Source organism: Penicillium maclennaniae (genome assembly GCF_028827695.1).
Source record: "Penicillium maclennaniae strain IBT 15551 chromosome Unknown utg000008l:1.0-3552695.0:1.0-3555053.0, whole genome shotgun sequence".
Lineage (NCBI taxonomy): Eukaryota > Fungi > Ascomycota > Eurotiomycetes > Eurotiales > Aspergillaceae > Penicillium > Penicillium maclennaniae.
In genome coordinates this window covers 555,162-583,083 of record NW_026623220.1, presented here as the reverse complement: position 1 = coordinate 583,083, position 27,922 = coordinate 555,162, and the positions used below count along the sequence as shown (strand labels likewise).

The 27,922-nt window shown below is 52.0% G+C and overlaps 15 protein-coding genes across 15 annotated transcripts; 8 read left to right on the top strand and 7 right to left on the bottom strand.

Annotated features, from left to right (window-relative positions):
- Window positions 1-303: 303 nt before the first annotated feature.
- N7477_009218 (prephenate dehydratase PHA2) lies at window positions 304-1,306 on the bottom strand (the record flags this gene model as incomplete). The annotated part of the gene is made up of 3 exons (XM_056970879.1): window positions 304-822; window positions 845-1,174; window positions 1,241-1,306. 3 exons carry the CDS (start codon window positions 1,304-1,306, stop codon window positions 304-306), a joined length of 915 nt encoding a protein of 304 aa, XP_056817858.1.
- A 167-nt stretch (window positions 1,307-1,473) lies between these two features.
- Window positions 1,474-2,625, top strand: N7477_009217 (uncharacterized protein; the record flags this gene model as incomplete). Its single annotated transcript, XM_056970878.1, has 2 exons — window positions 1,474-2,176; window positions 2,243-2,625. 2 exons carry the CDS (start codon window positions 1,474-1,476, stop codon window positions 2,623-2,625), a joined length of 1,086 nt encoding a protein of 361 aa, XP_056817857.1.
- A 265-nt stretch (window positions 2,626-2,890) lies between these two features.
- Window positions 2,891-4,216, top strand: N7477_009216 (uncharacterized protein; the record flags this gene model as incomplete). The annotated part of the gene is made up of 5 exons (XM_056970877.1): window positions 2,891-2,925; window positions 2,994-3,178; window positions 3,224-3,321; window positions 3,693-3,735; window positions 3,786-4,216. The coding sequence occupies 5 exons, from the start codon at window positions 2,891-2,893 to the stop codon at window positions 4,214-4,216; spliced, it is 792 nt and encodes a 263-aa protein (XP_056817856.1).
- Window positions 4,217-4,649: 433 nt separating this feature from the next.
- Window positions 4,650-6,245, top strand: cbf5 (pseudouridine synthase CBF5; the record flags this gene model as incomplete). The annotated part of the gene is made up of 4 exons (XM_056970876.1): window positions 4,650-4,755; window positions 4,813-4,969; window positions 5,036-5,667; window positions 5,728-6,245. 4 exons carry the CDS (start codon window positions 4,650-4,652, stop codon window positions 6,243-6,245), a joined length of 1,413 nt encoding a protein of 470 aa, XP_056817855.1.
- Window positions 6,246-6,594: 349 nt separating this feature from the next.
- Window positions 6,595-7,976, top strand: N7477_009214 (FYV10 family protein; the record flags this gene model as incomplete). Its single annotated transcript, XM_056970875.1, has 4 exons — window positions 6,595-6,648; window positions 6,698-7,237; window positions 7,295-7,489; window positions 7,545-7,976. 4 exons carry the CDS (start codon window positions 6,595-6,597, stop codon window positions 7,974-7,976), a joined length of 1,221 nt encoding a protein of 406 aa, XP_056817854.1.
- A 35-nt stretch (window positions 7,977-8,011) lies between these two features.
- Window positions 8,012-9,332, bottom strand: N7477_009213 (25S rRNA (uracil2634-N3)-methyltransferase; the record flags this gene model as incomplete). The annotated part of the gene is made up of 2 exons (XM_056970874.1): window positions 8,012-8,928; window positions 9,125-9,332. The coding sequence occupies 2 exons, from the start codon at window positions 9,330-9,332 to the stop codon at window positions 8,012-8,014; spliced, it is 1,125 nt and encodes a 374-aa protein (XP_056817853.1).
- A 586-nt stretch (window positions 9,333-9,918) lies between these two features.
- Window positions 9,919-11,240, bottom strand: gmtA (GDP-mannose transporter; the record flags this gene model as incomplete). Its single annotated transcript, XM_056970873.1, has 4 exons — window positions 9,919-10,361; window positions 10,412-10,783; window positions 10,854-10,941; window positions 11,001-11,240. 4 exons carry the CDS (start codon window positions 11,238-11,240, stop codon window positions 9,919-9,921), a joined length of 1,143 nt encoding a protein of 380 aa, XP_056817852.1.
- Window positions 11,241-11,714: 474 nt separating this feature from the next.
- N7477_009211 (thioredoxin domain-containing protein) lies at window positions 11,715-12,389 on the top strand (the record flags this gene model as incomplete). The annotated part of the gene is made up of 1 exon (XM_056970872.1): window positions 11,715-12,389. The coding sequence occupies one exon, from the start codon at window positions 11,715-11,717 to the stop codon at window positions 12,387-12,389; it is 675 nt and encodes a 224-aa protein (XP_056817851.1).
- A 391-nt stretch (window positions 12,390-12,780) lies between these two features.
- Window positions 12,781-14,409, bottom strand: N7477_009210 (SMI1/KNR4 family protein; the record flags this gene model as incomplete). The annotated part of the gene is made up of 3 exons (XM_056970871.1): window positions 12,781-13,570; window positions 13,599-14,342; window positions 14,399-14,409. 3 exons carry the CDS (start codon window positions 14,407-14,409, stop codon window positions 12,781-12,783), a joined length of 1,545 nt encoding a protein of 514 aa, XP_056817850.1.
- A 1,724-nt stretch (window positions 14,410-16,133) lies between these two features.
- On the bottom strand, window positions 16,134-17,555 carry N7477_009209 (uncharacterized protein; the record flags this gene model as incomplete). The annotated part of the gene is made up of 1 exon (XM_056970870.1): window positions 16,134-17,555. One exon carries the CDS (start codon window positions 17,553-17,555, stop codon window positions 16,134-16,136), a length of 1,422 nt encoding a protein of 473 aa, XP_056817849.1.
- A 498-nt stretch (window positions 17,556-18,053) lies between these two features.
- Window positions 18,054-18,568, top strand: N7477_009208 (SCF ubiquitin ligase complex subunit HRT1; the record flags this gene model as incomplete). The annotated part of the gene is made up of 4 exons (XM_056970869.1): window positions 18,054-18,158; window positions 18,212-18,290; window positions 18,347-18,417; window positions 18,470-18,568. 4 exons carry the CDS (start codon window positions 18,054-18,056, stop codon window positions 18,566-18,568), a joined length of 354 nt encoding a protein of 117 aa, XP_056817848.1.
- Window positions 18,569-18,837: 269 nt separating this feature from the next.
- On the bottom strand, window positions 18,838-19,263 carry N7477_009207 (signal peptidase complex subunit 1; the record flags this gene model as incomplete). The annotated part of the gene is made up of 3 exons (XM_056970868.1): window positions 18,838-19,038; window positions 19,092-19,151; window positions 19,216-19,263. 3 exons carry the CDS (start codon window positions 19,261-19,263, stop codon window positions 18,838-18,840), a joined length of 309 nt encoding a protein of 102 aa, XP_056817847.1.
- Window positions 19,264-19,893: 630 nt separating this feature from the next.
- On the bottom strand, window positions 19,894-21,074 carry N7477_009206 (homoserine kinase; the record flags this gene model as incomplete). The annotated part of the gene is made up of 3 exons (XM_056970867.1): window positions 19,894-20,238; window positions 20,289-20,587; window positions 20,654-21,074. 3 exons carry the CDS (start codon window positions 21,072-21,074, stop codon window positions 19,894-19,896), a joined length of 1,065 nt encoding a protein of 354 aa, XP_056817846.1.
- Window positions 21,075-22,592: 1,518 nt separating this feature from the next.
- On the top strand, window positions 22,593-24,559 carry N7477_009205 (magnesium transporter CorA family protein; the record flags this gene model as incomplete). Its single annotated transcript, XM_056970866.1, is given in 2 exon segments — window positions 22,593-22,747; window positions 22,759-24,559. The coding sequence occupies 2 exon segments, from the start codon at window positions 22,593-22,595 to the stop codon at window positions 24,557-24,559; spliced, it is 1,956 nt and encodes a 651-aa protein (XP_056817845.1).
- A 517-nt stretch (window positions 24,560-25,076) lies between these two features.
- N7477_009204 (MID1 family protein) lies at window positions 25,077-27,007 on the top strand (the record flags this gene model as incomplete). Its single annotated transcript, XM_056970865.1, has 2 exons — window positions 25,077-26,280; window positions 26,340-27,007. 2 exons carry the CDS (start codon window positions 25,077-25,079, stop codon window positions 27,005-27,007), a joined length of 1,872 nt encoding a protein of 623 aa, XP_056817844.1.
- Window positions 27,008-27,922: the final 915 nt, after the last annotated feature.

Sequence of the window (27,922 nt, the reverse complement as noted above, 5' to 3'; positions counted from 1 at the left end):
TGATTCTTCGCTCATTATCTTCTATCTTTGCTTGTTATGTTCTGAAAATTTGACCGACATGGTTTGCTTTGCTTGCCATTTATTCCTGAGCCATCTGTTTGATCTGGTATCATCTACGTAGGGCGAGGTTGGAACCTGCCCTTGCCGAGATCTCGCTAGATCACGAAAACCGAATAGTAGTTTGTCATGCTAAAAGAGGTCCCGAAATGTATTCCCAAGAAGTCTATCCTGTAGAAAAAGATATTAATAATGTATCGAAGCACAACAGGCTTTTTATCTTCATCACATCATTGCGAGATTCATTTAAAGTCTGACTCCAAGTTGATCCTGCCAGGTTCCCAAGTCCCTGCAGAAGTCGGTGACAGCCCGAAGATCATTCAGCGCCTTGAGGACGGCGTCTTTGTTCTCATCGGATGGCGTCCGTCCACATTCCACAAAGAAGATGTATTGCCAAGCCCGTTTCAAACTAGGCCTTGTGTTAATACTAGTGAGGTTCAGACCGTGAGCCTTGAAGATCAACAGCGCATCTGCCAAGGCGCCAGGAAGAGAGTGATCGATCGCGAATGAGATCAGAGTCTTGTGAGTGGTGACAGTGGCGGACTGGTCCAGCTCTAGTTGAGCTGTTCGCTCAGCACGCACATTTTTCAAAATCAAGAAGCGGGTAGTGTTGTCCGCTCGATCCTCAATGTTCTCCTTCAACACATCCACGCCGTGGAATTCCGCCGCAAATCGGCTGGCAATGGCTGCGCTGCGCTCTTCCATCTCCTTCGAGACAATCTCGGCCCCCTTTGACGTGGACGAGACATCTTGTCTTCTCCACACCTTTGAAATATTTCGATAGCACCAACTCGCATTGACCCCATGCTTGCGGGTGTGTATATAATTTGGTGATGGATCCGTCGTAGCCCTCCCAGCCAGACGGGTATGAGCCCTTGCGGACTAAGAGACATTGATGTACGGTTAAATAGTGCTCTCCACACACTTTCACGTCTTTGTAGAGGTCATTGCGGTCCGCAAGAAGATCGAAAGTCTGAACAACAGATCCGTTGGTAGAATTCTCGCAAGGGATGATGGCGTAGTCGACTTCTTGCTGTTGAAGGGCAGCAAAGGCATCGGCAAAGGTGATATGAGGAAGCAAATCGGCCGACGTACGACCAAAGGACTCGGCTGCGGCCTTACGACAGTAGTCAGCAAACGGGCATCCTTGTCAAGTCGTGGGCTTACAGCATTCCATGCCTACCTGATGCGAGAAAGACGCGCGGGGGCCGAGGAAGGCCACTTTCAGGCGATCCAGTGTCATATTCATATCGTGATTGAACTCTGAGTCTCAGGAGTTCTAGTTTCCCGTACACAATTAATTGTTTCTGAGTCCCGGACGCCATTGAGATCGTCCCCGAGCGGTGTGCCCCAAACAAACAAGGCAAACTCCGTGATCAATCCGTTCACCATTTGGCGTCAGGTCTTTGCTCCAAGATGTCGCGAGGAAGGTCGTCCATCACACTGACAAGTGCCCGACCGTTGCGCTCGTTGAATCGCACACAATGCCGAGCTCATTCCTCACTCGCAGAGCGCCTCCAGCGTGAGCTGACCACGCGCAAGCTCCCATTGATGTACGACTATCTACATCCTCAACCTTCGCACATGCTGGATTTGACGCTATGCGACCTTTTACCACGAGCACCTGATGGCCACGGTGTACAAACGAGATTACCTTCAGTCACGAAACCGTCGCCGCTACCAATCGCCCACCACTTGATCTACTTCCCTCCCCAGGTTACTTTGTCGCAATTATTACCAGACGGCACAGACGTGCTTCATACACCAGGACACCCTTTCAATCGACGACTATGGGCAGGAGGAAATCTCCGGTTCCCCACCGGAGCCCCTCTTCTAGATGGTAGTCGGGCGGTCTGCATCGAGTCCATGCGCAATGTGACTGTCAAGGGACGGGAAGGTGAAGAGAAAGTCATAGTCACCATTGAGCGGCGCATGGGAACAGTACCAGAGGGAGAGCCCGAAGCTCATACCTGCAATCGCATATGGACAGAAAATGAAGCAGACGCCGGGCAGTCATCAGTAATTGAGAACCGGGACTTGATATTCATGCGACGCAAAACTGCGGAGCAGATTCAGATGGATCAGAAGCAATTCTCTAAATCAAGTCGTATTGTCAAAGGTATGTCGGTATTAATTCAATTCTAATCATTGGGAGAAAATGCTGACTCGTTCCTTGCGATCAAAGCTCCTTCGGACGCTACCTTCCGCCATTCGATTCTACCCACTAAGTCGTTATTGTTCCGCTTTTCAGCATTGACATTCAATGCTCATTTGATTCATCTGGATCCGAATTACACGCAGAACCAGGAGGGGTACAAGAACCTTCTCGTACACGGCCCGTTGACCTTGACTCTGCTTCTGAGTGTGCTACAGCATCACCTTAGCAGTTCAGGTCTCCGCGTGAACAGATTTGACTACAAAAATCTAGCGCCTCTCTTCGTGGATGAAGAATTGACAGTCTGTGGTAGATCTAAGGATGACAGTAGCGCCTGGGACGTATGGATTGAAGGTCCTGACGGCGGCCTGGCTGTTCGGGGAACTGCGAAAACCGGCAAATTGATACAGTGAATACCTCGATATCGATTCTACAAATCTTGAAGATAACTTAGGCATAAAATGCACAATGATCTCGTTATGTGCAGTGAGAACGTGCGAAAACAGAGCCGCGCCAAGAGTCCTGGAGCCGCCGGGATTCGGATAAACTCGTGCCGTAGCGTTGCACACCATTTATTTCTTCCCGCTTCCTCGCTTCTCTTTCCTTCTTCTTCCCCCTTCCAGGCCGTGTAATTTTCAATCTTTCTAACCTTCCAGCTATCTCTTTCCTTCCCACAAAATGGATGTGTTCTGGGAGGCACCTCCGGTGTCTCGGTGCGTCGCTTCGTCTCGTTCCCGGTGCCGGTGCCGGTGCAGTGTTGACTGACGTGTGTCTTCTTCAGGACCATCACTGCATTGACTCTGGTCGAGTCTCTCCTCGTTTACAGTGATACCCTCAGTTTCTATAATGTTGCGTTTCTGAAGGGCAATCTGTTCACGCGACTTCCGGAGATCTGGCGACTGGTCACACCTTTTTCTACTAACCGGAAGAAGGCTCGATTTTCTCTTCGATCTCTACTTCAGTATGGTGCTTCGGTGCGGCGTCTGATCTACGGTGGCTAATGGCCGACAGTGTACCACTACGGCAGTGCGCTGGAAATCGGATCGACCCGGTTCAGCCAGGTTGGAGACTTTTTCATCTACGTGATCTTTGTAGCTTCCACCATATTGGTAAGTGGCTTGCACCCGGAGCTCCGGCAGAGCCTTGTTTCTTGTTTCGCGTTCTTGTTCTTGTCACCTCGCATTATCTGCCCGCCCAGCCATATACTAGCTGAAGCGGTTCCTGGAAGCGAGGAAGATTACCCCTGCATCCCGCGCAGCACCTCATTCGCAAAATATAATTGGTGCTGTGTGCGGTGTGGGCGTGGTGGGACTACCTTTGAGATAACTGTCGCGATTCTATAAGTTCGTGCCGGTGGTTATGGTGCCCTACATTCTACATAAATCATCATCTATCTATTCCCAATGCCATTCAATTTTCCATTGAACTCCTCTGCTGTGGTAGCTCCTCTGTCCAATCTCCAATGCTAACTCCTTTCAAGGTTTCTGCAGGTCTCTGGCTCGGTAGTACCTTCTTCACTCGCGGTGAGCTCAGTCGCCTTGCGCCTTGATGCGCATACACTAAACCTTGATAGCATTGATCATGGCATTCGCGCACACCTACGCCCAAGACAACCGGGGCAAGAAGGTCAAGTTCTTCATCATCGAGATCCCCGTGTTGTGGCTCCCCTGGGCCATGCTCACGATGACTCTGGTTACCTACGGCTGGGGTTCTGTCAAGACAGAATTCACAGGTATTCTTGCCTCTCATCTGTACGACTTCCTTACGCGTATCTATCCAACTTTCGGCGGCGGAAAAAACTACATCTTCACCCCGCGTTTCGTGCAGCGATACATCTTCAGACACACGCCAGATACGGCACGCCGCACCTATGGTAGAGCTTATCGTCCGTCACGACCAACTGATCCCCAGCCCGACACGTCTAACTCGGGGGCCCGCGGCTGGACATCGTCACAGGATCTGGGGTCGTGGGGCACTCGAGGTTCCGGAAGACGACTTGGTTAGTGAGACATGTGATATCGAATGGCCTCAGATCAGGATGAGGATCTGCAGGAGACACCTCAAGCAGCATGATGGCGTTGATTATTCTTCCTGCCTTTCTAGTGCTTCTAATTCTGGAAGTTTAGTTTTGGAAGCGAGCATTTCCAGCCACCCTATGTAAAATATGACGAACCATGCTCGATGAGATAGCCCGATTCACCAAACGAACAGGTGCACGCTTGAATAATGCATTCGTTACAACATTTAATACAACGAACCAAATCACTCATAGTGTAAATGTAAGATATCAGTATCAACGAACGTCTCTTGCCACCGGTCACGTGAGACCATGCGGGCGCTAAACTAGATCAGGCACTGGAGCTGCCGCACTCGCAAAATTTCCTCGAACAAATTTTTGGCCTCTTGGAGACTCCGACGACAACCAACAACCCTCAAGATGGCCGTCAATAACCAGGAGATGGACTACACCATCAAGCCCGAGGCGGTCAACCCGACCGTTTCCTCTGAGGATTGGCCTCTTTTGCTCAAGAACTACGAGAAGTGTATGTTCTTGCCAGGATCTTTATCTTCGGCTCAAGGCTAATGGCGTATTTGCGTAGTGCTCGTTCGCACCGGTCACTTCACCCCGATTCCTGCTGGTGCCTCGCCCCTCAAGCGTGACCTCAAGTCCTACATCAGCTCCGGTGTCATCAACCTGGACAAGCCCTCCAACCCTTCCAGTCACGAGGTCGTGGCTTGGATGAAGCGCATTCTCAGGTAAATTCCATCTTATCCAGGCCGTCACCCCAAATGAGCCAATTCTGACCAATTGACTCTCTTTAGGTCCGAGAAGACTGGTCACAGCGGTACCCTTGACCCCAAGGTCACTGGCTGTCTGATTGTCTGCATTGACCGTGCTACCCGCCTGGTCAAGTCCCAGCAGGGTGCTGGTAAGGAGTACGTCTGTGTCATCCGCCTGCACGACAAGATCCCCGGTGGCGAGGCTCAGTTCAAGCGCGCTCTCGAGACCCTCACCGGTGCTCTGTTCCAGCGTCCTCCCCTGATCTCTGCCGTCAAGCGCCAGCTCCGTATCCGTACCATCCACGAGAGCAACCTGTACGAGTTCGATAACGAACGCCACCTCGGTGTCTTCTGGGTCAGCTGTGAGGCTGGTACCTACATCCGTACCCTCTGTGTTCACCTGGGCCTTCTGCTCGGTGTCGGCGCTCACATGCAGGAGCTTCGTCGTGTGCGTTCTGGAGCCATGGACGAGTCCAAGGGCATGGTTACCTTGCACGATGTTATGGACGCCCAGTGGGTCTACGACAACCAGCGCGATGAATCGTACCTGCGCAAGGTCATCAGTCCCCTGGAGAGCTTGCTCACCTCCTACAAGCGTATTGTCGTCAAGGACAGTGCCGTCAACGCCGTCTGCTACGGTGCCAAGCTGATGATTCCTGGTCTCCTGCGTTTCGGTTCGTCAATTCTCCCAACCCCCTGAATACGATGACATGAATCTAATATTTATATCTTAGAGGCTGGTATTGAGGTCCACGAGGAGGTTGTCCTCATGACCACCAAGGGTGAGGCTATTGCCATCGGTATTGCTCAGATGTCCACCGTCGAGCTCTCCACTTGTGACCACGGTGTCGTTGCCAAGGTCAAGCGTTGCATCATGGAGCGCGATCTGTACCCCCGCCGCTGGGGATTGGGACCTACTGCCCTTGAAAAGAAGAAGCTCAAGTCTGCCGGCAAGCTTGACAAGTACGGCCGCACCAACGAGGCCACCCCCTCCAAGTGGAAGAGCGAGTACAAGGACTACAATGCTCCTCTGGAGGATGGTGAGCAGCCCGAGGCTAAGCCCGAGCCTGTTCCTGCCCCGGCTGAGGAGGAGTCCAAGGCCGAGGCCGATTCTCCCGATGACAAGAAGAAGCGCAAGCACGACGGCGAGACCGCCGAGGAGAAGGCCGAGCGCAAGAAGAAGAAGAAGGAGAAGAAGGAGAAGAAGGAGCGCCGGAAGTCCAAGACTGAGGACAGCGATGACAGCGAGTAAAGATGCTCAGGAAGACCTATTGGTCCGTTTCCTGTACCATATTTTGAATTTTCCGGAGTCTTGGGTCAAAAGGGAATCTGTCGGTTTGAAGAATTTATTTTCTAGTTGCTTCGAACAACATCTTATTGAAATCTCGTTTTCATGTAACCTTGGGAGAAAGTAAAAGATGTCAAGTCAAGTTGCCTTGTGAATCGTAATCGTAGGGTCGCAATCTCGTGACCATCGGTCTCCGCATTCCCCTCTTCGTCATCGCCGGAACCTCTCACTTACCCCGACATCATTCTTCTGGAACGAAGCAGTTCACTGTTCCCTGAACTTTCCTGAACTTCTTTCGAGTGTAATTGTCGAAATGGCAGCCGAGCTGACCTCCATCAAGCTCAATCCAGAGAGTCACCTCATTCTCGTACGAAGCTCACCTTCCCATCACCGGAGCTGCACTAACCCGCTTATAGGACCAACCACTCCTCCGCCTTCCCCATGAACTAGCCCGCCGGAATTTCAAAACGGTACAGCGATCCGTAGAAAGAGAAAAAGAATATGTCATCCCCGCGCTCAAAGAAGCCGCCAACGCCTCCTTATCGAACACCCACACACCCGACCAAACCCTCGCCGCACTGGACGCCATGATCTCCCGCATGCAAGGCCTGAAGCGGAAGATGCAAAGCCTGCAAGAAGAAGAGAAGAAAATACACACCCAGTCGCGCAAGCGAATTCAACATCTCGAGACACTACATAAGATCCCGAGCTTGGCTGATGTCAAGTATGATCAATGGTCGCGCGTGCGGCTAGATCGGTTACTCGTGGATCATATGTTGCGGTCTGGGTATTCGGAAAGCGCGAAGCAGCTGGCAAAGGATCGAGAGATTGAAGATCTGGTAGACCTGGGTGTTTTTACCCAGTGTCAGCGGGTTGTTGAGAGCTTGCGTCGTGGGGAGACTAAGGAGGCGTTGCAGTGGTGTGGAGAGAACAAAGCCGCGTTGAAGAAGAGCCAGGTATGTTCGATCAACTCTTACTGACTCAGGTGCTTCACGTTGCTCACGAATCCGTAGCATAACCTCGAATTCGAGCTGCGGCTGCAGCAGTACATTGAGATGGTCCGAACAAAGGACATACACAAGAAAGTGGAGGCGATCACCCACGCCAGAAAGTACCTAACTCTCAATGCCGAATCCCAGAAAGATGAAGTCAATCAGGTTGCTGGGTTACTGGTATTTACCCAGGATTCGCGATCAGAGAAGTATAAGGTAAACCGGCCTAATATCGTCTCACTATGATCGACACGACTCACCTTTGATTTAGACACTATTTTCCCCCGACCGGTGGAAGTATCTCTCGGATTTATTCGTGCAGACTCACCATGAGCTTCTCTCATTGCCCTCACAGCCACTCTTACACATTGCGCTGTCAGCAGGGTTGTCAGCACTCAAGACCCCACTCTGCCACTCAGCATACACCTCATCCAGCTCCAATTCCCAGTCCACGTCTACTTCCGTGTGTCCAATCTGTTCTACAGAGCTCAACGAATTAGCCCGGAAGATGCCATACGCGCACCATTCCAAGAGCTACGTCGAGGGCGACGCAATCGTCCTACCCAATGGCCGGGTCTACGGCAAATCTCGACTTATAGAAATCAGTAAGAATGTTGGATCTGTCGAGACCGGCCAAGTCAAGGACCCAACGACTGGCGAAGTCTTCAACGAGAATGAAATGAAGAAAGTGTACATATTGTGAAATCAAATTTGTACGTGGGTATCAAGAAGATATAGCTACTCGCTATCACTCTCCGCATCCCTCGCCCTCTTCTTCTTCCCCTTCCGCGGAGCCTCCTGCTTCGCCTCAAACACATACATCCTCGCTTCACGGTCCTCACCACGCCATCCACCTCTTCCCCCGTTCTTCCCCTCTACCTCGCCCAGAGTCCGAGCATGTGAATACCCCTCGTAGGAACTCCACGGGAACTTGAAACTTGTAACCACCTGCAACCCCGCGTGCCGAGCCAAATCCTTAATATTCCAAAGCGTGTACGGCTCTGCCTCGAAAAGAGAAACAAGGACCTGACCGGGTCCAGTCCTCGTAGCCTTTCCAGAAGTCTGTGCATCCCCCTCTTCCTCCTCATCCTCGTCCTCTTCCTCTCCCTCTTCCTCTTCATCCCCGTCCCACTCGTAATCTTCATCATCCTCATCAACCGGCGCCGGAGCACTGGAAAGCAAAGGCCCACAAGCCTTGAAAAACGCCACCAAAAGCTCCTGATTAAACCTCACCTGGCGATTCACATCCGTCGAAATGCCACCCACATGCGGGAAATTGAAACAGATCACATCCCACGGTCCACTCGGCTTCGGCGGGCGTGCGGGAGTCTGACGCGGGGCTCTCCATGCTGGAATCTTGCGTTCACGACGAGGATAGCCATTTCTGACCTCTTTACCGCCGCCGCCTTGGGAGCCGAGTTTGCGGGCGTCGATTGAGAACAGAACTTTGGGAGCAGGAGATTCCTTCTTGTCCTCTTTAGGGAGTTCGGAATCTTCTGTACTCTTTGATCTGGGCTTGGAGTGCAGAATGTCTTGAATGTTTTGCTCTGCTTGGGGATATTTCTCGAAGAGAGTTTCCTGGGAATCGTAACAGGTTGCTAGCAATTTGCGGCATTTATATTGCTTTGCTAGTGAGCGGGCGAAGGAGAAGTCACCTATTTTTTGTGAGTTCAAGTCCCTTGATATTAAAAAGTGTATGCTGTGCAGGACTGATGTGATAATTGAACGCGCGGCATCAATGACAGTCAATGCACGTAGATTTTCAAACATGGGCATTTGATACACATCTCGATGCAAGCAAGAAACCACCATAGCGGGAAGAAAAAATAGAAAAAAATCTATAGAACTGACCTTCTCCGATTAACAAAATGCGATCTCCTCGCAGAAATGGTACGATAGGTTGTTGATTCGCCTGCACCGGGCCCTTTTTCTGTGTATCTTTGGCAGGTGTCGAATCCTGCTTGGTTCCCTTGGTCTTGGGCTGAGAGGATGAGCCTGGCTTGTGAGGACCGGGTCGAATGGACCGAGGCTGGGGACCCTTTTGCTTCTTACGAGGCATGGTGTGATTGAAATATTGGATATGTGTAGGGGTAAGGCTAAAATATTGAATTGAAGAGAATGGAGGTCTGAAATTCGGAGACGGTCAATCGAAGATCCGGAGCGGGAGTCCATTCACGACCAACTTGATATCACAGAACCAGAGACGTGAGTCAAGGATTCTGACTGGTGTCAAAAAGAATGGAATGGGTAGTACTCGAACCTAAAGTAATACTATCTTACGTTGGAAGTCAAGCATATTTTTTGACATGGGTCTATTCAAGGCATAGCTATTTACAATTAAAACTCAAGACCAGGCTATGCCCTTTCCACACACACAAAGAAAGAAATATTACTATAAAATCATACTGCAGACCAAGATGGCAAGCCCTCACCTAGATGGAAGATGGAAAGATGAAAAAGAAAAGCCACCAACACCAAAGAAGTAGCGACCCAAGAGCACCGGCAGGCTGCAAATGAAACATGAATCATACACATGCAAGAATGGGATCCCCAAGGCATCAATGAGAGAGACAATGATGCGCGGATCCTGACAGAGCCAGGATCTATTGAAAATAAAAATCATTTCATCTATTTTGTCGAGGGCCCTAGGACCGCAGGGAATCACGCATGCTCTGGCTGCTGGCGCTGACCAGCGGGTTGGAGGTGGGCAGGATGCCTGTCTTGGGCATGGCGTTCTGCTTAATCTTGGCCACAGCATAGACAATGCCGCTGACAAAGCCGACGAAGATAGCCGACACACTGGGGAAGGTGACAGGTGCATCGAAGAAGACCAGGCCGGAGACGGCGATGGGCAGCTTGTTGAGGGCGCCGACCATCGAGTAGGTGGTCGACGAGGTCACACGCACACACCAGGCGGAGGTATAGGAGATGAAGACGGTAGAAAGACCGGACAGGATCATAGCGAAGAAGATGCCGTTGCGATTGGCCTCGGGGAAGTTGCGGGCCAGGTTGGCCGCGGACCAGTCCTCGACGAGCAGAGTGAAGACGATCAGGACGGGGATGGATAGCAGGTTGTTGTAGAACATGGCTATAGTAGATTAGACTTCACTCTTAGCAGTAGGGTAGAACAAAACATACTGTCAAAGTCTTTGAAGTTGGTCAGCTTAATGCGCTTGCGCATGCCCAGAACGTAAGACGAAGTGCACAGGCAATTGATCATCATCCAGACGTAACCGGCGTTCAAGGTCGACACTTGGCTGGAAGTATCACCACTGCTCTCTAGGGCGTGCTTGATATCAGCCCAGGCGGCAATAATGGAGCTGACGACCATAAGACCGAAAGAGAAAAGGGTCATTCCAGTCACGGAGCCGCCAAACCACAGAACCTCACCATAGGCGATGAGGATGATGGTCAAGTTCTTGAAGATCGTGTACACGGGGATCGAAAGGAACTGGAGGGCCTTGGAACCGGTGTAGATCATGCCAATCAGGAGAAGAGTGATGGGGAACCCTGTTGAGCAAAAACACATTAGATCCCAGTCTCGGTGCCGATGACGGGGGAAGAAAAGGGCCGGGCTTACACTTTTTGGCCTCGTCGGCACTAAAGTCACGGTAGGTGATGAGACCCATGGTCTTGCATGTTTGAATGGCGGTGATACAGACCAGAGACTACAGCGGAGAATGAGATGAGTGTCCAGAACCTTTTGATAATTCAAGTAGCCACGTACCTGGACCATGAGCAGCAGGAAGTTCAAGTTGAAATCCAAGCCCGACAGAACATACTTGTTCATGACGGTCATCAGAATGGAGGAACCACAGTAGGCCAGAACTGGCAGGGCCGGGTGGCCAGCGACAGCACTCGGAGGGGTCCGGGGTTGCGGAGGCGGCGCCGCCTCGAATTCCTTGTTGCCCTTGTCGAGCTTGTCCATCTCGACGGTGTACTCTTCTCTCTTCTTATCGTCGGCCATGGTGAAGTTGGTGTGGGTTCAAAGGGCAAAAGGAAGCGGAGCGTACACGACGCGCAATAGAAAACACCTAAGGGAGAAAAAGAACTTTTGCCCGGAAGCGGCACGCTGACTCAGCTGCCCCCTGGGCCCTCTGCTGAGTCAGCGTTTAATTGCTGTTCCGTACTTTTGTTGTACGACAATCTACTCCTTTCGGTGGCTCTAATTTAAACTGAGAAATCAAAAATCAGACCGATCGGGACCGTATCCAGAATCACAATTCATAAGCATATTTCTAGGATTTGTAGACCTCGATGTCCATAGACACCTTAAAGGTAGTATATGGTCGACAGTGGAGTAGTAGGTTGAAGATCAGAGACGGAACCTCCCCTCCTCAACACCTCGACGCACTCCTTTAAAACTCAATTCCAAGGGACTGAAAACAAATCGCCAACTGCAATCGACCTGACTACTCTCCGCAATTTCCCCACCACGAGAATGCCAGACGGCCACGAATCCGATGACGATGCCCTCTTCGCCGCCCTCGAAAACGAAGACGATCTGAGCTACCGCGACCAACGCATTCAACAACTCAACGCAGAACTAGCCTCCCACAAGACAAATCGCGACAAGTCCAACACAAATCATGGCACCGGCCTACGGGACAGCACATACCCCACACTCGATGGAGACCAGTCTGTGCTGAACCTGACGACAGACGCTCCACGATGCATCATACATTTCGCGCACGATGATTTTGCCCGGTGCGGGGTGATGGATGCGCGGTTGGAGGAGCTAGCCAGTCGGCACTATGAGGTACGGTTTGCGCGAGTAGACGTGCGGTCGACGCCGTTCCTGGCGGAGAAGCTTGGGATTCGCGTGTTACCTTGCGTGATTGGGTTCAAGGATGGAGTTGGAGTTGATCGGGTGGTTGGGTTTGAGGGCCTGGGGAAGTTCGGTGCGGAGGGGACGGAGGCATTCAATGTGCAAACGCTGGAGAAAAGGCTGTTGTATAAAAAGGTTCTTACAGAGGCCAAATTCTCAAGCGAGGATGATGACGTGGAGGAGAGTGGCAGTGATGATGATACAGTGCGGAGACGACGTCCTGCGAAAGCAATTCGCAGCGGAAATACTCGCCGGAACCACAATGACGACGATGACGACTGGGAGTGAATTGACGACTTGTTATGACAGTCTTGCATATGAACCATCACAATCAGCATCAACGTATACTAGCATATTACAAAAGAGAGATAGCAACCGGGCAGATTGGAAATGAATTGTAGCCAGACACAAAGAGAAAGGAAGTACTAATACTGCATCATCATAGAATTACAGGCAAATATCAAATGGAGACCGTGAGCACACAGAAGCAGGCGAGTCAAAGCAATGGAAAAAGAAGAGGCTCCCTAGAGTTACAACAAATGCCGCGAAGCCCGGACCAAAACAACAAAGGGGAATTCTATACACGGAAGCAGGAATACGTAGAGAAGTCCATCATTGACGCCTGATGCCCTTGAAAGGAAAAAACAAATGCTGGGACTCGAGAGGAAACGGAAATGCTCTAAATGGCCACGTTCTTCATCTCTCCCAGGACCTCCGAGTCGATGACATTCGAGGGTCCTGCCGCATCGTCGGTCCCGGTCTTGTCCGTGTCTGTTGACTTTGTTTCTGTCTTCTCAAAACCTTCGTTCTCCTTGTTGGAGATCTGGGGAGTAGCCACCTCCAGCAGATCTTCCGTCTCGTCCTTGACGCCGGGCTCCCGGGCATCTTCTGAGATGGTGGGTCCCGCAGTGCCGATGGGGCTGGAGGTTTCCTCGGTCACGCGAGCAAGCGGGCTCGACATGCCGAACGGGTTCTTGGGGCTCTGGGCAGGTCCGCGATTGGGGAAACGGTTTGGCGACCGACCACGCTCTTCAGCCCCAGTTGGGCTACCGTATGGAGAGTCCTTGCTGCTGCGGTTACCAGGAGCATTTCCACCAGGCCCGTTGGGACGTCGGCGCTGTGGGCGACGGCCGTACTTCTGGTCGGTCCTCCACCGCAGAATTTCCAGGTACGGAGGGTTGACACTCTGCGACTTGAACTCCTTCAACTGCAGCTCGTTTGTCTCTTCGTCCACGATGACCTTGCCGCTGCAGAGATCATCCGCAAAGGTGGCCAAGAAAGCAGCCCAGGACCGAGCAACCACATACTTGCAATCGTAGTCACGGCCGAAGATGATGACCTGGCCCCATTTGCCAGCAGGACCGGGAGCCAGGTCAATCGCGAGGTGGTTGCCGCCCCAGTCACGGGCAACTGGGATCCAACCGTGGTGAGCATAGGCCTTTTGCACGGCACCGGGGGGGTTGAGAGTCCTGGCGATCAAGCAGCTCATTCCGCCACCCATGGTTGTTCTGTTGGGAGGCCGCAGCCGCCGAAGAGCCAGCGGCGGAGCTAGAAACAGGGGCGCTGTTAATCATGGAGTTGCTGAGGAATTCATCATTGACAGTCTTCCAGGTCCTGCGCTCCTGGACAATCTCCTCACAGTCCAACAGCATACAACTGAAGAGGACACCGGTGGGCAAACCACCCCGCTCCTGACCGTCATGAATCATCAAGGACTCGCGCACTTCCAAGGGCAGGCTGCAATCCAATTCATGTTCCAATTCGTTTATATCATTTTGAGTGCACCCCTCGCCGAGATTGTCCAGCAGCTCCTCATAGTTGTGCTCGAGCCAGCGCTCAATCTTTCGCCAGGAGTGTGCGACCGGAGGAGGCGGCGGCGCGCCGTCGTGGAAGCTTTGCATCTGAATCTCGGGGCCATCAGCTTGCTCGTGGGAACCTCGCTTTTGCGACGCGAGTGATCTCATGCCGGGGGAGTAAGGACGGTTTAAAGAACCCAGTTCCGTCGGGGAACCGTTAAATTCGGTAGATTGTGCGGTAGCCAGGCCCTTGGTGGACTCGTCATCGTAGGGGTTGGAGAGGTCGGGGCGAGATTCGGCGGCGCTAGTAGCGATGGAGGTGAGAGGTTCATGGCGGCTTTGACTGAGCGGCACGTGTTGGCCAGTGCGATAGGGAGAATCATGGGAGGCATGACGGTCGTAGGATGTCATGGTATGCCAAAAGGAGCGCCATGTCGAACTGAGCCTGAGGGGAGGATCAGTATGGGGGACCGGGGAGAGGGGAAAGGGAGAGCAACTCACATATTCGCCATGGCTGGGCTTGGGAAACGGGGATCAAAGAGAACAGAACTGAATCATAACCAGACTAGGTATGTTTAGCAGGTTGTATCAAGTAATGAGGAGATGGTTAGTCAGGAAGGAAGGGAAAAATATGATAGAACTTCCCCGTGATTTGAAGGATCCGCCTCCCCCCCCCTGGCCGCATCCAGCTTCTCTTCTCTTCAAGGCATGCAGATCATGATGTCGCCAGCGTTTACCGTGTGCAGCATGCTTGCTCCTAATGGACTATGTCTTATCACGTTCTTTATTCTTAAAGCAGGCGGCGATTACTGATCGCGGTCCTATTGTCCTTTCATCATCCGTCATCCCTACGTCCACGGACTACAGACTGGGCGAGAACTAAACACATTCGCCCTGGGAATGGCAGAATCAGCCACGCCTGCCAGTGGCGCCCACTCTCATCTGCCGGATTAAGCTTCATCAAGTCCGAGACACGATCGACAACGCGAGTAAAAGTGTCAAGATGGGATTCTAGCGTGTTCTATCCCCAAGCTAGGAGAAGTGGAAACTGGACACTGAAGTGATCAAGTACCACCACTCAGCGGACCCCCTCTGCTAGTGGCATAATCTCCGAATGCTAGGCCCTATGTACTCCGAACTCGTACGTAGAACAGGAAAGGTGTCATAAAATTAGCAAAGACGCCGTGGGCCAGGCAGAGAGTGGGTCGGAACATTCAAGTGGCGTCACGACCAGATTAAGGGGAAGTGCGTATACCACATGCTGCACCCACGTAATGTTTTCGTCTATTCTGGGGACACACAGATCCTGCCAACTTACGGGCGTGAACTCTTGGACCCTTGGACCTGATAGACCCAGGGTACCTTTTTTTTTTTTAAATGAGGATCAGCGCCGGGGAACCGAACTGTGTCCTGGAAATTACACTTTGACTGAGCACCGTTTCTCGAACGCCCGGCGTGGCTAGCCCCGTGGCTAGCCCCGTGGCTAGTGGCCGGTGGCTGCCTCCGTGGTGGTGATTTGCCATGCTAGATCTGGTCCTGGTCTCGGTCCTGGCCCTGGTCCTTGGTTCCATCTAGTTTCCGTCTTTAAGGTACAACCTCGGCGAAACTGGTGGTTCTGAGTACTTCATGCTACCCTCTGAATTGTAATGAACGTTTACATGCATCTTGAAGTAGCACAGATGAAACGAGTGGACGGTATGGTATTCACACCTCGCATAAATAGACAGATCCCGAGTTCACCCTGGGACCAAGGGGGATTGTAACAGGAGAAAACCGGCAACAGAGGCAGATCCCAACCACAGGCGGTGATCAGGACCCAATGCATCATTGACCAAAAGCAAAACAAAAATAAAAGAAACATATCAGCTGAAAGAAGGATATTCTCTCGCAAGAGACGAAGTAACAAAAGTAAACATGATGAGCCATCCTCGGCTGGACCTGAAAACCAACCAGGCGCAAGTACTTGGAAAGACCCCGACTCCGAACGATGCAACCAGAGGCCTCTAAAGAAGCCTCAACAGTATCGAGAAGTAAGATCCTGGGTATCACGAAAAGGACCACCAAACCAAGCACCCTGTCGAGATAAAAGGAGACCAAAACCCGAGGGAAATAACCTTGAACCAGTCCAGGATGTCCCGATGAATCAAATGCAAAAACATAAAAGAGACCGCAAGTCTGAGTCCGAGAGTCGGGAAAAGATCGCGTAGAGATCATTGGAAGCCATGGAAAAAAAATACTAAGCAGCAAAGGAACGATGGTATCCGGCCGGCGGGATACCTGAGGTCGAACTTGGGGACGGGGCCGCACTGATATTCAACATGCGCTTCAGCGCATCTGCCATCTGGTTGGTGTTGGCATCCATGGATCTGGAAGGCGACGGAGATTTCGTGGGCATATCAAACGAGGCGGTTCCATATTGAGGCCGCGGAGACGCAAAATTTGGCTGCTGCATGTTAACATGTGCATCAGGCAAAGGATACCCATAAGGAGATGGAGACGATCGAGTAGACGGGTTCGCATTGGGAGGGACTTCGCGACTCAAGGGTGAGCCGGAGTTGCGATATTGTTCGAAATTGGCGTATGTGTATGATACCGTAGGACGACCAGCGCCGTTGAGAACGGGCTGTTGCGGGCCTTGGTAGCCATGGGAAAGAGGCACTGATGGACCAGAGTGAGTGCGCGTGGGAGTCGCATAATGAGGGACGTTGGAATTGATGTTCGGGCGAGGCGCATAGGGCCCAATTTGACTCGAGGCCGGCGGAGATATGGAGCCAGGCGGTTTCTGGGGAGGCGGGTTGAGCAGCATGCGTTTCAACTCTTCGTTCTTAGCCCGGCGTTCGGCGTCAATCGAATTGGAAGATTGAGAGGGCGAACTGGACGATCGGAAGGCATCCATGCGATCCTCATAGGAAGGAGCGAATCCAGGGTCAATACGCGGACGCGCCTGGTGGGGCGATCCCATCTCGAATGCGAAGACGTCACCCGGAGCTGTGTGAGGCTTGGGATAGGGCCCTTTCGAATCGGTCTGCGGAGAGCGCATCCGGGCGGTGGGCTCCGGGCTGTGCATGGCGTTCGAGTTCCGCGCCTGCACAGCTGCCTTGAAAAGGAAGTCGAGAGGACTTGGCTCGGTTGCATTGGCAGTAGCTCGAGAGGGCTGAGGAGGCGGAGGTCGTGCTCGTGGTTTAGAGGGTGTGACATCCAGATCCTGCTCGGTTTCCGCATCTTCGCTATCCGTTTCGAGAGTGGGCGCAAGGTCTGACTCAGGGAAGGATTTGGAGAAAAAACTTGGGATCGGCAGAGCCGATGGGGCAGGTGATGCGTGAAAAGTTGGGCCTGCATATGCCGCGTTGTCCTTCATAGGGGTGCCGTTGCTAGGCTGGGAAGAGGTGTGGCGATGTCCATTCGGCGCAGGCGATGCGCGATGGCCCGCACCTTGGTTCGGTTTCTTGCCTGAACGCGGGGGCTTCTTTTTAGAATGCACATTATTCGAAAGATCTGTCGCAGCAACACCAGCAGGACTCATATGTCTGGGCGGAGAGGAAGGAGGTGTGGTGAGCATGGCGGTCTTGGGAACTTGCGGAGTTGTGTTCTTCTTCTGAGAACGGCGGTTGTTGCGTGGACCCCGCGGGGTAAGAGGTTGAGGGGATTGTGTCGACATGTCGACCGGTGGCTTGATAAATAGGCAGCCTGGGAGGAGTAATGGAAAGAGAGCAGACGCTGAAAGTCAGGTAATGAGTAATGATAGAGGAGGCCAGTCCATTCACTGCTCAGCAGCTGTTATTAGATATTGCAACGCCGGGCAGGGAAAGGGAAGGTAAAAGAAACAGAAAATGAACGCCTTAGGACGTCAAAGTGAAAGCAGTCGGGACATGTCTAACTTGAAGTGTGAAGAGTGAAGGGATTGGGAGGTAAGTGACGGAAGGTTAGGCGGGGGTAATGACTAAGACCCTCCGCCACAGCTCAGTGGGGTTGAGATCACGAAGCTCTTTGAGGCTCTGGTTATTTTCGTCATCATCGTTGCTATTTCTTCCTTCGATTACCCCAAGGTGTCAAGGTAACACCCGTGCCTGCTGCTCCCGAGGTCCTCCGGCCTTGACCTTCTCGACCGCTCATTACCCCAACCCACCACCCATCTTCAACCCAAACACGCAACATCATGGCCGACGTAGAGATGAAGGACTCTACTGCGAGTGCCTCGTCCAAAGGCAAGGCGGTTGTCAAGGACTCCAGCGATGGCAAGAAGAAGTTTGAGGTCAAAAAAGTACGAATCTACCTTGGGAGCCACTCCAAATCGTGAGACTGACCTTCTCCCAGTGGAACGCCGTGGCCCTCTGGGCTTGGGATATCGTGGTAGATAACTGTGCCATTTGCCGAAACCACATTATGGACTTGTGTATGTCGCTTCTCATTCATATCTATCAGCTATTCACGACACTAAACCAGCGACAGGCATCGAGTGTCAAGCCAACCAAGGCTCATCAACGACGGAGGAGTGCACCGTCGCCTGGGGTATCTGCAACGTAAGGGAAACTACTCCTTGAGAAACCCAGTCTAACAGGTATTCTCATTCAGCACGCATTCCACTTCCACTGCATCTCGCGATGGCTGAAGACCCGCCAGGTCTGCCCACTTGACAACCGAGACTGGGAATTCCAGAAATACGGCCGGTAAAGCAAAAAAGCACGAGGTTGAAAGAAGACCACCAAGTATTAAACACTGGAAGTCCAGTTGCAGTCGCCCAAGCGCAATGGCTACGATTCCTCGGGGATGCGCGGAGGACACATGATTTACTTATGCTTTCTTTTCTGGCGTTAAGGTACTCATTTGCCATGAATTAATCAAAGGCCTCATAGCCCGATAGATTTTCCATGCCCGTGCTTGTGGTTGTAAATCACGAAATGCTAAGTATTGGACCTCGTATATCCCACCCTCGATCTCTTTCAAGCCACTTTGACCCCATCCACGAGTACTTTGGGCGCGCCTGCCTTCCTGCCTGCAGAGTTTAACCACCGCTCTGGGTTCTGGTTGTAGATGGGCCACGGAGGGACAACGGCGAGGGCTGTGAATAGTGTGCCACCGAGACCGATCCATAGCGTGAGGTGAATGTCCTTGTAGATGTATCCGACGACAAAACTGATGGCCTATAGATGGTTGAGCGAGCGAAAGCGTTAAAGTAGAGTCCGCTATGTCATACCCCGAAGATGATCAACAAGACTGTAGTCAGGATCTCTGCCAGACGTTGACCGTGAAAGTCCTAGAATGTGTTAGCAATGGCGGATCCAGGATGTGGCTTGCGATGACAGCAGGTGGGAACGTACAATCTGGCCCTCAAAGGCATTCTGAAGAGGTGCAAGTAGCTCGTCCATTGTGTTGAAAACGTAATGGCTGATGTGGGATCACGTCGCGCTTGAAAGTCTGGGGAGCGGCCGCTTATCGCAATGTTGTCATCTGCCCACCGCCTCCGCCTGGAGTGTCTGCATCTACGAGCTTTACATTCTCACTACAACTCTTAAGACGGTTTCATCCAACATTGCCAGGTGAACCGAAAATATGTCCGGAGACTCGGTCAATTGGACGTAAAGTTTTTTACGGTCAACTGATTATGCAAGTGGATATATGTTCATGATTCATCTATGTCTATCTTTATAATAGTCCACACCCGTATCGTTTCAACGAGCACAGCTCACAGGAATTTAAGTCAAGTTCTTGGTCACCCGATGTGCAGATCAAGGTGAATGCAACCGTGTCTTAGGTGTGTGCACGCTGCACCCCGACCGGCAAACCAGCGGTGAACCCAGGGAGGCGTGCGTCAACATATTGGCCATGGTGTGCCGTGGAGAAAAATATTACCAAAACAGGAGTACCGATAAGAACTCTTCGCTCATTCTCATGTCGTGCTTCCAAGGCTCGAGGCGGTTGGTGCGCTGATGGTTTTGCGCGCGTCATAGGCCGCGGGGACGCCCCAAATGACGCAGTTGGAACCGTTAGTCCCCATTTTAGTTAGGGCTCACGGTGGTACCAGCCTGTGCGGGCTCGAGGAGCTTCCACTGGCAGGTGATGTTATTAGTAGCGAACTGAGCGATGATGCGGTCTGCGATCTCGGTGAATCGATCGGTGGCCAGGGCCAGGATGGTTGGACCCGCCCCGGAAAGACAAATACCCAGCAGACCTGGCTGGGTGGCCGGGGTCATGGATTGCAGAATCTCGGTCAGACCGGGGATCAAAGTCTTGCGGTATGGTTGATGCACCTTATCCTGCATGGCCAGGAAGATCATGTCAGGGTCCGGCGGGGAAGTTCCCAACGCCGCGGGAAGCAGGGCTGCGCGTTGGAGGTTGAAGACCTAGTGATCTGTCAGCTTCGTTGCGAGGGTTCGGAGTGGAGGTGACATACGACATCGGCTCTGGAGTAGGTCTCCGGGAGCACGTTGCGAGCATTGGCGGTGGGCACGACGAAGTCGGGAATGATGGCAATGGCCTTGATTTCGGGAGCCCAGTTAAACTTGCGGTAGTGACCAATTCCCAGAGGGGGCTCCGGGGGCTTGAAACCGGTATCAATGCCACCAGCCGGAGCGGGCAACACTTCACTAAGCGGAATCTCTTTCCGCGCAACGTCCTCGGGCTTCAGCTCATTGAGGTAGGTACCGACAAAGCCTCCAAACAGTGAGGCAGCCACATTATCGGGGTGTCGCTCTGTAAAAACTGTTAGTCGCAGACTTCCAATGCATAATGCCCTTCTGTTGCAGGATGCTAGCATACCAATCATCAAGCAGTAGTCGAGCAGACGCTCCTTGCTCAAACCCAACTTGCCGACCTCATTGCCCAGCATGACACCGGCCACCACTGCGGTACCCGACGATCCCAAACCCCGACCCAGCGGAATGGGGTTGATAATATGTACTTTGGTCTCAACGGGGAAGGCACGCTGGTCGTGGCATCGCAGCAAATACAAAGCTACGCGGGTGATCAGATTGACCTCGGGATCAAGCGAGATCTGCTCGGCGCTCTTGCTAAGGTCCTCATAGGTGATGGCGCAGTTCAATGGAAGTTCGGACGAGGTCTTGGAGGAGTCGACGCTGACGTGGAGTTCCATGTGGAGGGACAGGGCCAGGCCGATCACATCGAAGCCGGGGCCAATGTTGGCCGAGGAGCAAGGGGTTCGAATGACGAAGGACTCCATCTTAAACAGAACTTGACTTTGTATGTCCTCAACTTGGGAGATTGGACTCAAAAGGTTCAGTTCAAGGGTTCTGACCGAGTTGCGAGTTATGACTCGATCGAATGCGGAACTCTTGGCGCACCAAAAAAATTGGGCTGGTCCGACGTCGGGGATCAAGTGGAGCTGATCAACTAACACTCCATGATTGGACTTTCTTCATAAGATCATTTTATGTGCTGCCCATGCATGTCACTCTGGGAGATCTTGGCTCCCATTTGACTTTGGACATCTGATTAATGGAAGCTTGGACTTTAGATTGTCACCGTTGATGATGACACTAGCCCTACTTCATGGACCCGTACAGACACTCGCCTAACCCATTAGCTTAGGCACCCATTCACCAGATACCTAGACTAGGCCCTTTGGGAAGGTCAATAACAGCCCTAAGGTCCTCTGTTTCCTTTTTTCTCTCTTCGTGGTCTGGGACTAGTGCAAATAGGGGAATCCGACATGCGACGCCAGGACCACCGGAGAGTAAAAAAGACTTTGGACACGGCCACGAGACCCAAGTCCCCACTTGGAAAAAAAAAAGACCGTGATCGTGTCGATAGATTCGGCAATAAATGCCTCACGGCCATTCATTAAGGCTAAATAAAGTATGGACCGGATAGGTTAAATCACTGTGCCGGGGGGGGCCGCTGACTGCAACTTGACCCGCTTACGAAAAAATTTTCAGTTCAGAGTGAAGGTTGGAGGTAATATCAGAATGAAACTATCTATGCCCGTAGGATCAGGGTTTTCCTACCTTCTTGATTGCAATTCATCGTCTTCACCTGTTCTAAGGTGGACGGGCTAGATTTTCTCCAAGTTCAAACTGGGTGTCCACCAACGGCAAAAAGTGGCACCGCAAGCATCTTAGCGTCCTTTGCAGTCTCTTGCCACTACGTCTCACGGTTCCCGCCTCTTCCATTCCACTCCAAACCCCACGAGGTTAATTTTTTTTTCTTCTTCTTTTTGATTCTACACCTCTTTCCAAAGCCTTCTCGCTATCTCTTTAAGTGAGAAGCATCCCTCTTTCTATCGGTCATTTGAGATAGCCGCAGTTCCTCGTCCGTTGAAGAATCTGCGCCTCTCAGCTCGACCTCCCTCTCGTTCGCGACCTTCGCGTCCAAACAGCAGCTCTGGAGCAGCCGCGCTCCCCGCCGTCTCACATATTCAAGTTGGCGGGCCTTCGCTACACTCAGTCCTCCCTCTTCAACCCTCTTGCGGGCCCTAAGTTCCGGGTCTTCTGCGGGGGCGACACCAGACCCCCCCTAACTTGTTTTACTCCCACCTCCAACTTTGGCAGCCAGACGTTTGTCGGTAACTCCAGGCCCTCGTGAAGGGTCTGGCCTATGGATGGAGGGTCGTCACTAAACGGACCTCTTACCGACCTGCGTCTGCGGTTGTCGTGCTGCCAAGTGCAACTTTAAAAGACCATTACCATCTCCAAAGAAAAACTGCCAATCTAGCGTCATAAACAGATAATCTCAAATCAAGATGTCCGACACGCCACGCTCCGAGAAGGAGCTGTGCCTGACACGGTACAGCACTCCCGTCCCCGAGCTGGATGATCACCGTCAATATATGAACGCGCCACGCATTGAGGCCCCGCAACAGGAGCCTCTGAACCGACAAGACACCGTACCGCAGGGGTATGGTGGAGAATGCAGGACCGTCCTGACCTGCTTCAGGCACAGGACGCTCTTAGAGAGGCCGCTCCGGTCTTTCGAGATTTTGAACAAGCCATCGTGGATGATGATGAAATGAATGTGGGCCGACGCTTCTCGGTCGACCCAAATGCCAACTACCATACTCCGCGTCGTATCAGTTGTGGCCACCAGGACCTCGTCAACGCCGACCGAGCCTCATCTGTGTCGGCTCATTCGTCTTCGCCGCCCAACTCTGTGGAAGCTTTCGCCGACCCCCGTCGCCGTGAGCGGGCTAACACGCTGGACAGCCATGCTCCTCCTGATCTAGAGGCGCTGCTGCAGCGCACCGTTTCAGGTGGTACCCAGTGTCGGCGCCCAACATTCAGCAACGCTAGCGCCATCCGACCCCAGATCGGTGATCCCTCTGTCGTCGCACCTGAAGAGGCGTGCATCCACACGTACGAAGAGCCTGGTCGCATTCCAGTCATCGACTACGAGGAATTGGAGGAATTTGTCGCTTTGAATCAGAAAACCAGAGCTGCTACGGCAGGCAACCGCCGCAAGCACAGCCTGAGTTCGCAAAGCAAGAAGCCTCGGGTCTTTTACGATCTTCGGCCGGGCCTCAAGGGGTCCGATGTGGACGAATTCAAGAAGTCCGACTCGACTGAAACGTCTCAAACGTTTGGTGATTTCGATGAACCAGTTGAGAACGGTAAGGTGATGGATGAGAAGGAGTTGGTGGAGACCCTCCAGAACACCAACGAGCCCACTCGCTTTGGATTCTTCTCATCCGAGTCTCAAACTACAGTGCACGCTGCTGACCTGGGAGATCTGGTTCTTCCTGGTGACACCTTCCGTGATCTGTTCCAGCTTGGTCCCGAGGGAGGTGTGTGGTGGCTCGATGTGGTTAACCCTACTGACGATGAGCTTGGTGCCATCTCCCGGGCGTTCAACATTCACCCTCTGACTCAGGAGGATATTCAGACTCAGGAAGCCCGTGAGAAGGTCGAATTGTTCAAACAGTACTACTTTGTCTGTTTCCGTACCTTCTATCAGATGGACAAGACCAGCGAGGAGTTCCTGGAGCCGGTCAACTTCTACATGGTCGTTTTCCGCGACGGCGTCTTGACCTTTTCCTTTGTGGACAACCCCCATGCCTCCAATGTGCGCAAGCGTATTGGAAAGCTGCGTGATTATGTATCCCTCAGCAGTGACTGGATCTGTTATGCTATGATCGATGACATCGTCGATAGCTTTGGTCCCGTGATTCGCGATGTGGAGGTTGAATCTGAAGCGATCGAAGACCACGTCTTCATCGCTCGAGTGGATGACTTTGAGTCGTTCCTCCCTCGGATCGGTGGCTTGCGCAAGAAGGTCATGAGTTTGATGCGCCTTCTCGGCGGCAAGGCAGATGTCATCCGTGGATTTTCTAAGCGCTGCAACGAGCAGTACGCGATGACTCCTCGTGGTGACATTGGTCTGTACTTGGGTGATATTCAGGATCACGTCGTCACCATGATGTCCAACTTGGCCCACTTCGAGAAGATGCTCAGCCGTTCGCATACCAACTATCTTGCTCAGCTGAACGTGACCAACATTGCGTTGGGAAACCACGTCAACAAGGTCCTCAGCAAGGTCACTCTCATTGCTACCATTTTGGTTCCTATGAATTTGATCTGTGGTCTTTTCGGTATGAATGTCAATGTCCCCGGTAAAGACACCCCTGGACTTGCCTGGTTCTTCGGCATTCTGGGCGTGATGGGAGCCATTGTCGTCGTCAGTATGGCCCTTGCTCGCTGGCAGAAGCTGGTTTAAATTTTCCCGTCATTTTTATGTTTCTTTGGTTCTTTTGTCTTGTTTCATTTTGCTGTGATTATTCTCATCCGCCATGTGTTGATATTATTCATTTTGAATTGATGGCGGCTCTGTGAGCGTTCTGCCAGTCAATTATATCTGTATTTTGTTACACTTTCATTAGCTTAACCTGGTTTGAAAATACACCGCTACGTTTGAAATATTGCTCAGGAGTCCTCAATGTGGTACAAGCACATGGATACGAAAATAAGATAACGAAAATGATCGAGACTGACACGCGTCAAGTGGAGCAAGGCATCAAGGCAGCAACTCGATAAGGGGTCCGCGATAGCACCGCCCTCTTTCTCCAAAACATCTCACTAGCCGACTACATGCCGCTGAAGGTCTTATTACACTTAGGGAAAGGTTCTCAGCTGGTGTGCAAGTTCACCGCTCGTCCTTGATCCTTGGATCTATCCGGTTGCGCCGAGCCTCCCGAAAACTCCTATGCGCTGTTCCTCTCGCTTATTGACTTTCCATGCGATCACTCTCCATAAACCTGCAGTACTCCCTGACTGCAACAGTCACTACCACACTCCTCCTCATTCTCGCTAGTCTATCCACTGCCATTGCAGATGGTGGTTCTTCTCTGGGCATCGAAGTCGAGTCCCTGAACGTCGGCGGGCCGGTCGTCAGCGATGGAGCAGGATTGCCTTTTGCGCTGGACTCGTTCAATGGGCTCGAGCTCCGAGACAGCGTGGATGAGAATGGGGAGTCGAACGGGCTGGACCTGGTGCGACGATACCCCGCGTCAGGCATATCTCTAGCCAACAATGACTTCCAGACCGCGACCATTGAAGCTGGAGCCACACAGTATTGGTATATTACTTCAAGTGTGGTGAATGGCAAGCATGGTGTGGCTGGCAAGGGTCTCCCGGCGGACTTGAGTTCGCGAAGTCTAGATGAGTCGACAAAGATTGAACATGATTTGCGGAGACGGAATCTGGAGAAGCGCTCGACAACGGTCTATCTGTCTCTGACAACGTGCAGTAAACCGACCGCGAACGGCACTGCTGACTCAGGCTCGTTTCCCCAGTTAGAGATGTACGTCTCTCTCGCGGAGGATCTGGAGGAACCTGGGCCTGGGAAGAATGACTCACAACAGAATAAGACCACTGCATCGGGTGGTTATATCGGCATTACAGTTGAGACAGACAGCGATGTCTATATTGGAGTCACAGCGCCAAACTCCACGGCATACTCGGGCTCCTACAAATACCAGATCGCAGCCTCCATTGACGCTTTCTTCCATTCGGTGGACGACTACGACCCGTTTCTTTACTTTGTCGACGCAGATCACTCCGCCGCACTTTTGGTCACGAACAATTTAACGCAATCTAATCCCAACACCACGAATTATGAGCAGTGGATGAACATGATACCCCCATTTACTATGTTCGCGCACAATATCAACAACACAGCGCTTGCCGGTCTGGAGCGGTCTTTTTGCGCGTTAGACGAGTTGTCGCAAGTGGGACGAATCAGCAACTCGGTCGAAGTAGGTATGACCAGTCGAGGACTAGGGAACCAGCCCAAAGAGCAGTTTTACATAACCGGCCTCAACCGAAGTTCCACCTACAATGGTATTCTTGCGATGGTGGGCAACTCAACGCTAACCGGCAACGGCGTTATCGGCGGCGGTGGAAAAGTATGGATGCCGATGAATTTTACCACCAAAGCTGGTTTGTACACCTATGCCAGCGTATAAACAGATTCATCACTGACCATTACCACCACGCAGACGACAATTGCGCCGTCCTATTCAACCTAACATTCTGCTCGGAAGTAGCGTACGCCGTCCCTTCGAACCCTAAACTCAACGTGGCCTCCCTCCGTGAGATCTACGACGTCAACGCTCAAAATTACTACACAAACTTCAGCTACTCCCTCCAACAAATTCAATGCAACGCCTCCCAAGAATCAATGTTCTCTCTAACAGTTGGCTGTGACGACTGCGCGAGTGCCTACAAACAATGGCTCTGCAGCGTCAGTATCCCCCGCTGCGCCGACTTCAGCAATAACGCCTCCTACCTCATGGTTCGCAACGCTGGACAAGATTTTATCAACGGCACATCGCTTCCCGCCGATAGCCCGTATCGACAATCTGTCGCGACGAACTCCTCGAGGAATCAATTGATCGATACGAAGATCAAACCGGGTCCATACAAGGAGATTCTGCCCTGTTTGGACGTTTGTCATACTTTGGTGAAAGATTGTCCAATGTCTCTTGGATTCAATTGTCCCACTGGAGCATGGGCGAACTCGAGTTACGGTTACCGGGATGCGAATGGGGATATTACGTGTAGTTATCTCGGGGCCGCATATTTCCTGAATCTTGGAGCGAAGATGGGTATTTGGGGGAGTGTTTATCTGTTGGCTGGGATTTGGGGTATCTGGTGGGCTGTGTAGGTAGTGTTATGATGAGTGTCTGTACAGATCCATAGCGAATGATTTCATGTCGATATTTATGTCTATGTGTATCTGTTCTTTGTCTTTGTATGGGAGTCTACAGGACGGTACCGGGTATTCAATCACCACTCTAAATTCTTCTTTTCTTTGTCTTTCTCACTATCTTCGATGGCGTGGTCCCCCCCATCTCTCTCTCCATGTATCCCTCTCCTGTCTCCAAAGCTCATTCACACAGGGATCACAGGAGCTACCACAGCACAGACCTAAGCCTGGTGGAGGCGGGGGATCATTGTGAGCACGAGAGGCGGCGCGAATCAGCTGCTTTTCTCTCGTTCCACTGAGACGAAGTTTCGCAAGGCGTTTGAAAGTTGGCGTAGTCTTTGGTGTATAGTAAGGTTCTGGTTCTGACTCCAGCTCTGGCTTTGGCTCTGGCGCTGGCTCTGACGCTGGCTCTTTCGGCGAGTCGGCTGGTTGAGATTGATCAATCGTTGAAGTCTGAGTAGGGTCTTGATGTGTCCCAGTTGATTCCTCTATCTTATTCGGTGATGAGATATGCAACATCGAACTGAACGGTGACCATAGCGATGTAAGGAGAGACGCAGGTCCCGATTGACTCTGTGGTTTCTCATCCAATACTTTTGAACCTGCATCTGAAGAGTCTTGCGTAGCAGTCACCGAGCAAGGAGCACCAGATTCAGCTGTTGACTCTGAGCCTTGCGGGCTGGTGTTTGAGTCGATGCTCATGTTGCAGAATGCAGATGGTGGTTCACTCTTGCATGAGACACGATCTGATATCGATGTCAGCCAGGTAAGGTCGTCGATACCTGAGACTGGGTTAGTGGTAGGATTGAGATCTGTTCGGAAGGCAAGTACCTGCTGTGTATAATTTTGAGTTGATTATGGGAATGAGAGTAA